This window comes from Chiloscyllium plagiosum, chromosome 18, assembly GCF_004010195.1.
Source record: "Chiloscyllium plagiosum isolate BGI_BamShark_2017 chromosome 18, ASM401019v2, whole genome shotgun sequence".
NCBI classification, from domain to species: domain Eukaryota; kingdom Metazoa; phylum Chordata; class Chondrichthyes; order Orectolobiformes; family Hemiscylliidae; genus Chiloscyllium; species Chiloscyllium plagiosum.
Window position 1 is genome coordinate 32,858,342 of NC_057727.1, and position 13,342 is coordinate 32,871,683.

The following is a 13,342-nucleotide window of genomic DNA, read 5'->3' on the forward strand; positions in this document are numbered from 1 at the left end:
GATGGGGAGGAATTTAAGTGTGTACAAGAAAATTTTCTGATTCATTATGTGCATGTTCCTACTAGAAAAGGTGCAAAACTTGACCTATTTTTGGGAAATAAGGCAGGGCAGGTGACTGAGGTGTCAGTGGGGGAGCACTTTGGGGCCAGTGACCATAGTTCTATTAGTTTTAAAATAGCGATGGAAAAGGATAGACTGGATATAAAAGATGGAAGTTCTAAACTGGAGGAAGGCTAATTTTGACAGTATGAGACAAGAACTTTCAAAAGCTGACTGGGGGCAGATGTTCGCAGGTAAAGGGACGGCTGGAAAATGAGAACCTTTCAAAACTGACATAACAAGCGTCCATTATATTCCTACAGGTTTAATTGGAAGCACTAGCTTTCGGAGTGCTGGAGTACAACCACCTGATGATGTAATGCTTCCACTTAAACCTGTTGGACTATAACCTGGTGTTGTGTGATTTGTAACTTTGTATACTCCAGTCTAACACCAGCATCTCCAAATCAGTAAATTCCTGTTAGGGTGAAAGGAAAGGCTGGTAGGTGTAGGGAATGCTGGATGAGTAGAAAAATTGAGGTTTTGGTTAAGAAGAAAGCATATTGGGCGGCACAGTGGTTAGCACTGCTGCCTCACAGCGGCCAGAGACCCGGGTTCAATTCCCGCCTCAGGCGACTGACTGTGTGGAGTTTGCACGTTCTCACGTTCTCTCTGTGTCTGCGTGGGTTTCCTCCGGGTGCTCCGGTTTCCTCCCACAGTCCAAAGATGTGCAGGTCAGGTGAATTGGCTATGCTAAATTGCCCGTAGTGTTAGGTAAGGGGTAAATGTAGGGGTATGGGTGGGTTGCGCTTCGGCGGGGCGGTGTGGACTTATTGGGCCGAAGGGCCTGTTTCCACACTGTAAGTAATCTAATCTAATCTAATCATATGTCCAGTATAGACAGGAGAGATAGAGAATCCTTAAACTCGATTATCCAAATGAGATGGGCAGGCACGATCTTTTGGATAATTCATTATGCCGTTAATTGATTCACTGCCTTTCCTCTGGGGCTTAGTTTTCTGTAAAGTCCACTCCCTGTTCAGGAGACTGTGCAGCATCACACCATGCACAAGCACCCGTGCGCTACCCATCCAAGACTGCCCCCACCGCTATCTAACACCATCCCCTGCCTGAGCCCAACCCCGTCCAACAATCCACCCCACCTGCCAGACTGGACACCAACAACATACACAAACTTTTCACTGCAACATTTTGATAGGTTCCAACCTTGCCCTGTACAGAACAACGTTGGAGATTATCTGGGGGAGGGGTGGGGTTTAGGGTGAACGCCTGCGTAGAACTCCACGGAAAGTGTAGGGGGAGAGAGAGGGTGGGAAGTCAGTCATTTGGAGACGGTGCCCAGGCTCCCATCGATGTCCAGGATTGTTCTCGGCAGCATTTCAGTAAAATGAGTTCACTTTTAATCACTAAACAAAAAATACGATCAGCATTGGAAATACATCTTTGATGTAATGTTTCTATTGGGGCCTCGAGATCTTTGGATAATTGATATTTGGATAATCGAGATTCCTCTGTATACTTAAGGGGGGAATTCAGGATGGCAAAAATGGGGACATGAGATAGCTTTGGCAAATAGGGTTAAGGAGAATCCAAAGGGATTCTATAAATACATTAAGGACGAAAGGGTAACGAGGGAGAAAATAGGGCCCGTCAAAGATCAGCAAGGCACCCTATGGGTGGAACCACAGGACAGGGGGGAAGATACTGAGTACTTTGCATCAGTGTTTACTGTGGAGAAGGACATGGAAGATATAGAATGTGGGGATTTAGATGGTGACATCTCAAAACATGTCCATGTTACTGAGGAGCAGGTGCTGGATGTCCTAAATGCATAAAAGTGATAAATCCCCAGGACCTGATCAGGTGTACCTTGATCAGGTGATATTTGTATCATCAATAGTCACAGGTGAGGTGCTGGAAGATTGGAGGTTGACTCATGTGGCGCCACTATTTAAGAAAGGGGGTAAGGAAAAGCCAATGAACAATCGATTGGTGAGCCTGAGAGTTTTAGGCAAGTTGTTGAAGGGAATCCTAAGGGACAGGATTTACACGTATTTGGAAAGGTAAGGACTGAATAGGCATAGTCAGCATGACTTGAGCAATGGGAGATCATATCTCATGAACTTGATTGAGTTTTTAAAGAAGTAACAAAGAGGTTTGATGAGGGCAGAATGGTAGATATGATCTATATGGACTTCAGTAAGGCATTCAACAAGGTTCCCCATGGGAGACTAGTTAGCAAGGTTAGATCTTATGGAATACAGGGAGAACTGGACATTTGGATACAGAACCGGCTCAAAAGGTAGAAGATAGAGTTGCTTTTCAAATTCGAGGCCTGTGACCAGTGGAGTTCCACAAGGATCAGTGCTGGGTCTGGTACTTTTAGTCACTTATACAAATGATTTGGATATGAACATAGGAGCTATAGTTAGTATTCTCAAATCAGGTTTCCTAATATATCTTTCCTTAACAGAAAACCAATGTTGTATACAGTAAAGTACTCCAGATATGAACTTACCAGTGTGTTGAATAACTGAAGCATGACCTCCTTATTTTTGTATTCAATTTCCTTTTGCAATAAATAAACTCACTTTTCTAATTACTGACTGTACAGTTAGAACTATACAACATGGAAACAGACCTTTGGTCCAACTCATCCACACCAACCGAATATCCTAAATTAAACTAGTCCCATTTGCCAGTATTTGGCCCATATCCCTCTAAACCCTTTTCAAATCATATACCCATCTAGATGTCTTTTAGATGTTATTATACCAACCTCCACCACTTCCTTCAGTAGCTCTTTCCATACATGTACAACCCTCTGTACAGGAAATACTGTGCTGAATATACATTTGACTTGTTCTAGTAACCATGAACAGAAGTTTGGCACACTAAGCACAAGATGAAATGTGACCTTCTCCATGTTTGTGGGTAGAAAATAAAACAATTATTAATTAAATAGAACAAGATTGCAGAATTCTGTAGCAGTACTACATAAGTTAGTTTGATTGCAGGTTTACCAAGTGACAGGAAGTCAAATTAAATGTTATTTATCATTTAGAGATTAGAGCGTACAATAATGGAAATTTTGTTTTAATTGTAAGGGCATTACTGAGACTACATTATCGTGCTATATCCACAAGACACTGATGTTTCATAATTCTGACAAGGCAAATATTGAAAGAGCAGAAGATGGTTAGGCCAGATCACTGCCCTGAGTATCCTGCAGTGATGGATGGAGCTGAGATAATTACCCTCTAAAAATGTAACCATTTTTCTTTGTGCTAGGTACAGCTCCAACCAGCAGAGTTCCCAGATTTCCAGGGATTTCAATTTTACACTGTCAACTACTGGATATAAAATATTTTTTCATCTTATCACCATAACTAAGAACTGCTGCAATAAGCAATATCAGAGTGGATTATCAGTTCAATAAAAGTCAGATATACCATACGTCCCAACAGAAAACAAATGATTAATAGTTCATAGAACTTGTTTGTCAAAACAAATATAAAATCCTGGAGTGTATTTTCTCAAGACTCTATCAGAACTGGTGAACATAGAAAAAGTTTGAATACATGCAGACATAACTTCTGACATCATCTTTTTTTAAAATGTTTTATTTTTCATCTTTGTTAATATACTGAAAACTTTAAGATCTTGGTCTCTCCTTCTTGCCTTTGTATAGAGCCAGCAGAGATACATTGGCTACTTTCACGACCTTGAATCGGACGCCAGGAATATCACCAACAGCATGACCCTTACGACCAAAACCAGCAACCAGAACTTCATCATTTTCCTAAAAGACAAGGAAGTTAGACCATCATTGAAACAGCTCAAAGCATGTACGAATTTGGAACCATCCAGTCTTTAATAGTTAGTGAGAAAGGTGAAAGACCACCAAAAGGTTGTTAGCTCTTGACACTGTGCAACATTTTTTGGTACTTTTAATGGGAGTCAAAGAAAACTAGGGAATGCCACAAAACAAATAGTTAAGTGCGTACGAAACAAACTCCAAGTTTTTTAGATCACCATATTTGAACTGTAACGAGATTTTCAAATGTTTTGTATAAACATTCTTTGAATTTGTAAGTGAAGCGCACGTGGAATAAGCTTAAGTGCAGTAAATGTATAATCAGTTTCATAAGAGGTAGAACATAAAGATGACTACTACATGAAAAGTAGTCAGAATACGATTCAATTCTAAATACAGACCCAATACTATCAGTAAATAACTGATCAAACTCAGAAGTATGAGCAAGGTAAATGGGAAGGATCAGGAAAAAAAAAGCTGGTTTAAGGTATCATCTTTCAATTGAGCATTTTGAATTTTTAATCATTAATGCACTGCACCAATCAGAAATTTTTGCTACTGATCTTTTTGGGAGAGTGAATGAATTGGAAGGAGGGGATGCAGGAACTTGAAGAGTGCATACGTACATCTATAAGCTTGACAAATTTTAAAAGAGCACAATATAATGTGGCACCAAGCTGATTTTTTGCATAAATGTGCCAGGGTGACAAGAATCATATCAACACCATAAATGTTGTGTCTCATGCAACCTTCTATTGTGTGACGCTCTAAAACTTTATCCTCCAATTTGCAACCTCAAATGATAGTAAATACTGTATTTGAAAGTATATACGGATGAGTTACCCCATACTGTTCTTATACTTTTGCCAATTTTGAATTTTTGATTCAAAAATCAATGGATCCAAGCTCCCCCATTCTACCCACAAACAACAAAATACATTTGTACTACAGTATAAATTGGTTTCTATACTTATGAAGTATAGAATAATTATCTGTTATATAATTTAGTAGAGTGCTTATTCTGGCCCAGATCTTAAGGACCTATACAATAATTAATTTGCTGTTCTAGAATCTACTCAACTACTATTTTAATATGTATGGAAATGGGTACAACAATAATTTAGAAAGGAAATCTCTGCTGATCAGCTTTACTACAGTTTTCCCAGTTTATACTGCTCCACTCATTTCACAGCAGTGCAGAGATCAGTATTCACACACATTGATCAGGACAGTAAGCTAATAATGATGGCCACTATCATCAATCTTTTCTCCTCTTGGCGATTTGAGATTTATAGCTCAGGTTGATGATAAGTATGTAAGTTAGTTCGTTGAGCTGGAAGATTTGTTTCAGACAATTCGTCACCATATTAGGTAACATCATCAGTAAGTGTCTGGTGAAGTGCTGATGATGCTACCTAGTATGGTGACGAAACATCTGAAAACAAATCTTCCAGCTCAGCAAGCTAACTTACTTATTTCTCCTGTTGTCCACTCACAGCAAATTCTTAATTTTCACATTTTATTATTGATGATTTGTCACATTACCACAAAATGTACTGTTTGGGTCTTTATAACCATAAAAAATTCAAATGACAAGAATATTAATTTATACACTACTCTTGCTGTGAGAGAAGTTACTTTTTGTTGAAATTAGGTATAGTCTGACTGGATTTTTAAACTGTTCAGAGTTTATAATGTCTTCTAAATAGCCTCAATTTCCCTGAAAGAAATATTTTTGAAAAGTCAAATTTCCCTATTATTTCAATGGTGGAATTTTGTACATTTGATATTTTAGTTTCAACCTTAATCCCAATAAACTTCAAACATTTATTTTGATCAGATTGTAAATTTGCTCGCTGAGCTAGTAGATTTGTTCTGACGTTTTGTCGCCATGCTAGGTAACATCATCAGTGAGCCTCCAATGAAGCATTGGTGATCTGCCGCATTTGCTATTTATCTGTCTTGGTTAATTGTGGTAGAATATATCATTTCCCATTCTGTTTCTGACAAGTTAGTAAACTGGGTCCAAATATATATGTTTTGTTAATAGAGTTCCAGTTTGAATGCCTGGCCTGTAGGAATTCCCATGCATGTCTTTGTTTAGGCGGTTGCAGGATGATTGTATTGTCCCAATTACACTGGTGTCTCTCTTCGCCAGTATATATGGATCCAGTGATAGTTGGTCATATCTTTTGGTGGCTAGTCAGTATTCATGTATCCGTGGCTAGCTTCCTGCCTGTTTGTCCAATGTAATGTTTTTTGCAGGGTATTTTGTATATGACATTCTTTTTGCTGGTTGTTAGCACTGAAACAGCTCCTGATTAATTTAAAGGACCCCGTACCAACAACCAGCAGTACAACCTGAGCTACAAATCTTCTCCAAAATCTCATTTATTTCAAAATCTATAAAATTTGAAAGATTAAGTGAAGATTTCATTTTTTTTTTCCTAGTTTCCTGCTAGGAATTTCAATCTGACTGGGCACTTATTCTCTTTAATTACATCACTGCTGCTAGATGGCTAGAGCATAACCACTTGACTTGGTGTCTCTTGAATAATCTATGATTGGTCTCCTTGATGCTGGTTATATCTAACGAGTTGCTCAAACTCTCTTCCTCATTCCCAATAACTTCATGCCACAAGGGATGCTGTTTGTTGAAAAGTAAAACGTGGAAATAGAATATAAAAAGTCATTTATAGGAGAAAACAGGTTTAAAAGTAGTATACAAAGAGGAAATAAGGTGAATCATTAAATTGTTATTGCAAGAGGAATGGAATATAAAAAAATTGAAATGTTTTACTTTAGTTGGAAGGGCATTTGGGTGCCCACATCTAGAATAATTTGTACAGTTTTGATTATCTTATTTGAGAGGGCATACTAGGGCTGGACACAGTGCAGAGAAAATTACTCAACTGCTACCTGGGATTAAATGATTATGTTAAAAGGAAAGGTTGAGCATGTTGAACTTGCCTCCATTGAAATTCAGAAGAATGAGAAGTGATATTATTGAAACAAAGTTCCCAAGAGAACTTGACAGAATAGTTGTTGTAAGGATGTTTCCTTATAATGGCGGAGATTATAAGTGGGATGCAGAATTTAAAAGCAACAGTCTTCCACTTGACAGGTGAGAATGTTTTTCTCCCAGAAGGTCACGAATCTCTCTTGCCCCAATAGCACTGGAGGAAGGGTCATTGAATATTTTTTAAAAAGTAGAAGTAGATAGATCTTCAACAAGTGACTCAAAAGGATACCGAAAATCAGTGGTTATCTAGAATATCAAAGTTGATTTAATACTATGATTAACATATGAAAGCAGCATACAATATAAAATTATACTATTTACACCCTGCTTTTAAACAGTTCAGTAAGGTATGCTAAAAAGACAGTTGCTTACCTCAATGAAATTCAAGCAGCCATCATTTGGAACAAAAGCTGTGATTTTCTTGCCATTCTTAATAAGTTGGACTCGAACACACTTTCTAATGGCAGAATTGGGCTGCTTAGCCTCAACACCACTATCAAAAAAAATTAAATTAATATTCTCAATGCTTTCCACATAAAAGATGTGATTGATATAAGCAATTATTAAGTCATAGAAAATCAATTAATTATCAATGGATTACATTTTTATAAACATGCATTAAATGATACAATACTGTGTTAAATTGTATATGTGGATCTCTTATCTCTTGCATCGTGAAATTGATCTGAATGTTAATGTTCTATTCAACCTAGAGTTCAGTCCATAGTCTAGCAAAGTGTCATGGCACCAGGCAACAATTGCTTATAATTAACCATAACATCAGATCTATGTACCAAACAGTACTTTTCCCAGAGAACAAGTGACCAATTAGCAAGACCATATTCTGACACATTCTAACAGTCTTTTTTTTGTAAAATGAGGAGGAACAGCTGTAGTACAAAGGATGCATTAGAGAAAGCATAAAACCTTACAGCAACCAGTTACAGTCAACAAAATCCTCAATTTCAAAACACTTACACTTTTTCCAAGACTATTCCTTTGGCATGGGAGGCACCACCGAATGGGTTGGCCTTCAGGGCAGTCCCTAAGTGGGCTTTTTTGTATTGCTTATCATGCCATTTCTGATCACGCCGAAGGTTACGTAACTTTCGGGCTGTACGAAGACCACGGCATTTACCTAAGAGCAAATATTAAAAATCTTGATTTCTGGTTTCTGATACTCATACGTGAGGAATAATAAGTTGTAAGAATAAGTATAATCTGCACAAAGAAGTCAATAGTCAAACTCAATTCAATGGTTTGCTAATGCCCAAGATATCATTTGCATAAATCTAATCAAGTGATTTCAAGCAATACAAGTTGTTTACAAATTACAAACCACTAAACTGCTCGGTGCCTTTTTGCATACTTGAGAATGCCAGTTTCAAATGTCTGTTAAAACTCAAAGTTGATTGAATATATTGGAATATTTCCTTCAAAGGAGATTTTGTAAGAATTAAGTATCACATAGAATGTAGTTCAAAATCACACCACCAGCTTATAGTCCAACAGGTTTATATGGAAGCACTGCCTAGCGCTTCCAAATAAACCAGTTGGACTATAATCCGGTGCTGCGTGATTTTGAACTTTGTCCACCTAAGTCCAAAACCGGCACCTCCAAATCAAGGTGTAGAACGTATATAGTCCAACGATGCTGTCATTTTTTTTGCACACCCCCCAAAAAAAAAAACAGGCAATTACAATAACATTGCCACACTGTGGCTTAGTGGTGAGCACTGCTGCCTCAGAGCACCAGTGACCCAGGTTCGATTCCAACCCTTGGGTGACTGTGTGGTAGAGTTTGCACATTCTCCCAGTGTCCTGCGTGGGTTTCCTCTGGGTGCTCCTGTTTCTTCCCAGAATCCAAAGATGTGCAGGTTAGGTGAATTGACTATGCTAACTTGCCCAAAACGTTCAGTAGGTGCATTAGTCAGGGGTAAATATAGGAAAATAGGGTAGGGGGAGTGGTTCTGGATGGGTTGCTCTTCAAAGGGTCAGCACAGATTTGTGGGGCTAAAGGACCTGTTTCCACACTTGGAACTCAAAACCAAGAACCTTGGCCTTGGGAGGAATGGCAGGCTGCAAAGTGATAACCTCAATCCAAAGTATTAAAAAACGGTCTGGTGGTAACGTCATTACCTCTGAGCCAGAAGGGCTGGATTCCGAGGGGAGTAATAACAACTCTGAACAGGTTGGTTGAAAAATTCTATTTTAAAAAATCCAGCACTTCCTTCGATACTTTCCAACAAATAATCCTAACCAGTTATATTTATTTTTTTTCCACAACTGAGAAGTATGTATTGTGTTTTTCTCATTAGGCTTTTGAAAAAATGAATTTATTTCTTAACAAGCTGAAAGCAAGGCGACAGCTTGGAGCAGGCCCCAAGCCTGGGCCTAAAGCCTCGAGTCAGGAAGCCATGGCGTGGCGGCTCTCATGCGGTTGCTTGTCGCATTAACAAAATACAAAGAAATAAACTGCCAGCGCCCGGATGGTGGATGCGAGCTGTGCAGAGTCCGCGTCGCAATTTTATTTTTTCAAAAGGAGATTCTGCGCGAGGAGTGTCGTCTCAGTCCGCTCTCGCTCTCACCCATTCACCCACTTACCCATTGTGACGGACTCGGCCTCGCAGCAAAAAGACCAGAGCAGCCGTGCGCCGCTTCTATTACCAAGCACAAGACCCTGACCGGCGGCCCTCTCAGTGCCTGTCGTAAAACACAATAAATTCACCTTTTACGTGCAACAGCACAAGGTCGGAGAGGAAATAATCTCCCCATTAGCAAAGAAAATACATAATTAGCAACATCATGCTTTTTTCTCAGTTTAAAACTAGTAAAACCTGAGATCCCGCCTCCTGCGGGCCTAATTGGCTTCATGACAGGAGCCCAAGCGCTGAGTGGTGGTGACCGCTGTCAATCAGAAGGAGGTTGCCCCACCTCTATTGCCGCGGGCTGAAACTTGTCTTTGGCTGAGGATCCTCGAAGGTTGTGTCACACGCGCTGCTGGTATTTATCAATGGAAACCTATAAAATACAGTGCTTAACAATTTCCCTTCTCATGAGACTTTCTGTTACTGCTGATCATACCGTGCCCGTTATCATGTGGTCGTCAGCAAAGTAAGTTAAAGTGTTCAAACTACAAGTTGTTTCAATATTTACTACTATATGCATACATCTATTATAATAATGTTATGAAGGATCAATAAGGGACATGCTATTTTATCAGTAGATGATCATGGACATTTGGATTGCCTAATACAAATTTCGCATAAGGCTGTAATGTTGAAAACTTAACTCGGTACTAACTGCTGAGATTATCAATTTATTACTGAATATTACATACACTATGGCAATTTCGTAAACAGCTAAAAGTTTAAATGATTTATTATTTTCATTATTTATGTTAACGTAACTTAATTCCATATTATCCATTTTAAGTAACTAATTTGTTTTTGTATTTCTTCCATTCCAGTTAAAGCAGTGTTCAAATGAAACAATTGCAGTGTCCCTGTAACTTGGTCTATCCACAAACGTTGATTTTGTAATATAAATATTGGAACCTTTTGATATCAGTAACATTTCGATTTTTTTATTTCAGATTTCTAAAATTTGCAGTTTGTTTTTCCTTGTGCGTACCAGATTTTAACTCAACATAAAATTTAATTGTATTTGTGAGTGGAGAATAAGACTAAAATGTATGTGTTTTTAATCATACTTATTTCCCAATGATGAATTCAATCTTAATATCTAACTGTACTGCACAGATGGCACTTTACCGATTATGTAGGCCAATGTGGACATGTGATTCCGTTAATCCGTATTAGATGACCTGAGATCCAACAATAAATCAGTGCTCGGACAGTGTTCACGGTTCCGAAGTGCCTTCTCCCATTTTATAATTTCTTTCCAATACAAATGAGGTTCAGATAGCCGCGATGCTTGGTAGTATATCCAATACGAGAGAAGGACAGCCATGCAGAAAAACATAACTTACATAATGTATGCACCAGTGTATAAATTCCATACTTTAAATGGGTATACAAAGTTAAAAATCACACAACACCAGGTTATAGTCCAACAGGTTTAATTGGAAGCACACTAGCTTTCGGAGCGACGCTCCTTCATCAGGTGGTTGTGGAGGGCTCGATCATAACAGAATTTATAGCAAAAATTTGCAGTGTGATGTAACTGAAATTATACATTGAAGAATTGATTGTCTGCTAAGCCTTTCATCTGTTAGAATACAGTGATAGTTTCACTTCTTTCATGTGTAAATCACAAAACCCTTTTTTTTTTAAGTTGCATTCTCTTGTTAGCTGTTAACCATGGTGATAGCTAGACAATATGTTGAAGGTGTTCGCCCCCTGTGTTCTCTGTCTATGACCAAATGGGTATGGTCTCTTTTTATAACAAAAACCGCTGGAGAAACTCGGCAGGTCAGGCAGCTCCGAGAGTCATAGAGATGTACACCATGGAAACAGACCGTTTGGTCCAACCCGTCGTTTCGAATCTAGCCGCCCTTCTTCAGAAATATTAACCCTGTTTTCTCCCCACAGATGCTGGCAAACCTGCTGAGTTTCCAATGTAGGCAGTTCTCTGCTTTATTTGTATTTAACATCTCTGTTTATAACACTTTCTCAGTTCGGTGGCAGTACTTACCATCCTAGCACCAAATTACGCAACGTAACAATAGTGGCAATATAGTGTCATTTGGATAGAGTGCACTCTGAAGAGTCATCTAAACTCGAAATGTTAGCTTGTTCTCTCTGTGGCTGCTGTATGACCCACTGTGTTTGTTGTTTTAAGTTTAGATTCCAGCATCTGCAGTAATTTGTTCCTATAGTGCCGTTTATATGTATAAAAATGTTCAAAGTTAAAATGTTCTAGGAATAACATTTAAGAAATAGTTGAGCCATGATGCTACTTACATATATTGGCCGCTTAAAGATATATTTTGTGCAGCTGAATCATGTTCAAAGCCTCATGTTCCTATTTCCATCAACTATCGTCTAACAAAATGCTGATAGATATTTCGGTAAATATCTTGCGGAGCTTTTATAAAGCTTCGCAACAAAAACATCTCGTGCAGTTTATGCATTTTCAGCAACAATGCTATTCAAAAATAATTAACCCATTGCTTTCTTTGCTGTTTAATTCTTGATGTCCTATATCCGTTCACAAATGCAGTACTATTGCGAAGTCTTTTCCTGGTCGTATATCCGAGCTTCTCGTTAATTACAAAAACTGAAACTACAGTTTTTGACCTGCGGTAAACTTTGAAGGGATATGAGTACTAAACGACAGGCCGAAGTTTCTGTGTTGCGGAGGGTATGAATTGGGATTTAAGACTTTATGATTCTAGGAATTTCTTGTTCTCCGATTTTCAGCAACACGATTCCACGGCGAGCCAGCTATTCACAATCCAACAAATCTGTGTGCGACAGTTATTCTGAAAAGAGATGAGACATTCTGCTGTTTGGATATTCACCAAATAAAACTAAAATACTGTGGATGTTGCAGATCTGAAGTAAATCAGGACGTCAGTAAGTTTGGCAGCATCAATGGTGAGAGTTAACGTTTGGCATCAAATTTCTCTTCTGAAGAAGAGTATCTTTGGACTCCAAAAGTTAACTATGCCTGTCTGTCCACTGAGGTTACTACCTGCTGGGATTCCCAGCACTTTCTGTTTTTGTTTTTGATATCTAGTCATATTGACCGAATTTTGAAGCAATTTGCTGAGTTATCCTTTTCTGCAAATAGTAAACACCCAACTGAACAGACCAGATAAGATTTCTCTTATTCCAATTCAGTTCTTCCAGCAGATGCATTGTGATATTTAAGCACGAAGAAAAAATGTATTTTAAAGTCTAGTACTTGCCACCTGATGTCACAAAGAACTTCAGGTTGAATATCACAATTTACTTTATCTCTTACATTTACCTGGCCAATTTGATTCCTACTCGCAGCATGTTCAATTGTCTCAGGTATTGCAGTACAGGTAATTAAAGTCAGAATTAAATCATAAGATTAAATCATAATAAAATCACAAGTGCAAAAAAAGTAGTTACCACATTGGTAAATGAAAATATCAAATATGTGGATGTTTCTATTTTGCAACTAATACAAATATATTACTTCATTCAATTTAATACAGGGCATTGTGGAAGACAGTGAATATTCCACATCAAGAGCACAATGGATCACACAAAGAAGCACTGGAGCTGTTCAGGTACCTGAGTTCTGCAGTCAACAGAGGCCCAAAGAAAGTAATACTTTTCTGGCAAAACGAGGTAATTAAGGCAAAATTCTTTCTGTAAATCTATGAGTTAAATGGTTCTAATGTGTTAGATGGGCACAAAAGCATGATTCTTTTGATTAGTCCCAAAATCTGGAAAAGATTGTATTCCACAATAATCTTTTATCCATCTTTAGCTAATACCAACATA

The 13,342-nt window shown here is 38.3% G+C and overlaps 2 protein-coding genes across 4 annotated transcripts in view; one reads left to right on the forward strand and one right to left on the reverse strand.

Annotated features, from left to right (window-relative positions):
* Positions 1–3,140: 3,140 nt before the first annotated feature.
* Positions 3,141–9,596, reverse strand: rps23 (ribosomal protein S23). The gene is made up of 4 exons (XM_043708122.1): positions 9,504–9,596; positions 7,878–8,037; positions 7,272–7,392; positions 3,141–3,862 (listed from the first exon to the last, which is right to left on the reverse strand). Exons 1-4 carry the CDS (start codon positions 9,505–9,507, stop codon positions 3,716–3,718), a joined length of 432 nt encoding a protein of 143 aa, XP_043564057.1. The 5' UTR covers positions 9,508–9,596; the 3' UTR covers positions 3,141–3,715.
* Positions 9,597–9,691: 95 nt separating this feature from the next.
* The window catches only part of atp6ap1la (ATPase H+ transporting accessory protein 1 like a), a 37,040-nt gene continuing 33,389 nt past the window's right edge, over positions 9,692–13,342 (forward strand). For all 3 annotated transcript variants that reach the window (XM_043708119.1, XM_043708120.1, XM_043708121.1), the window contains exons 1-2: positions 9,692–10,013; positions 13,051–13,186. In XM_043708119.1, coding sequence (XP_043564054.1) covers positions 9,913–10,013; positions 13,051–13,186 — 237 coding nt within the window. In that variant the 5' untranslated portion in view covers positions 9,692–9,912. The remainder of the gene's footprint in view (positions 10,014–13,050; positions 13,187–13,342) is intronic.

Bases quoted from the DNA above. Each gene is read 5' to 3' on its own strand.
- rps23 (XM_043708122.1), bottom strand. The intron at 7,393-7,877 runs GTAAGTGTTTTG...TTTTTTTGATAG, and splicing joins GGAATAGTCTTGGAAAAAGT to TGGTGTTGAGGCTAAGCAGC. The intron at 3,863-7,271 runs GTAAGCAACTGT...CTTGTCTTTTAG, and splicing joins GCTGCTTGAATTTCATTGAG to GAAAATGATGAAGTTCTGGT.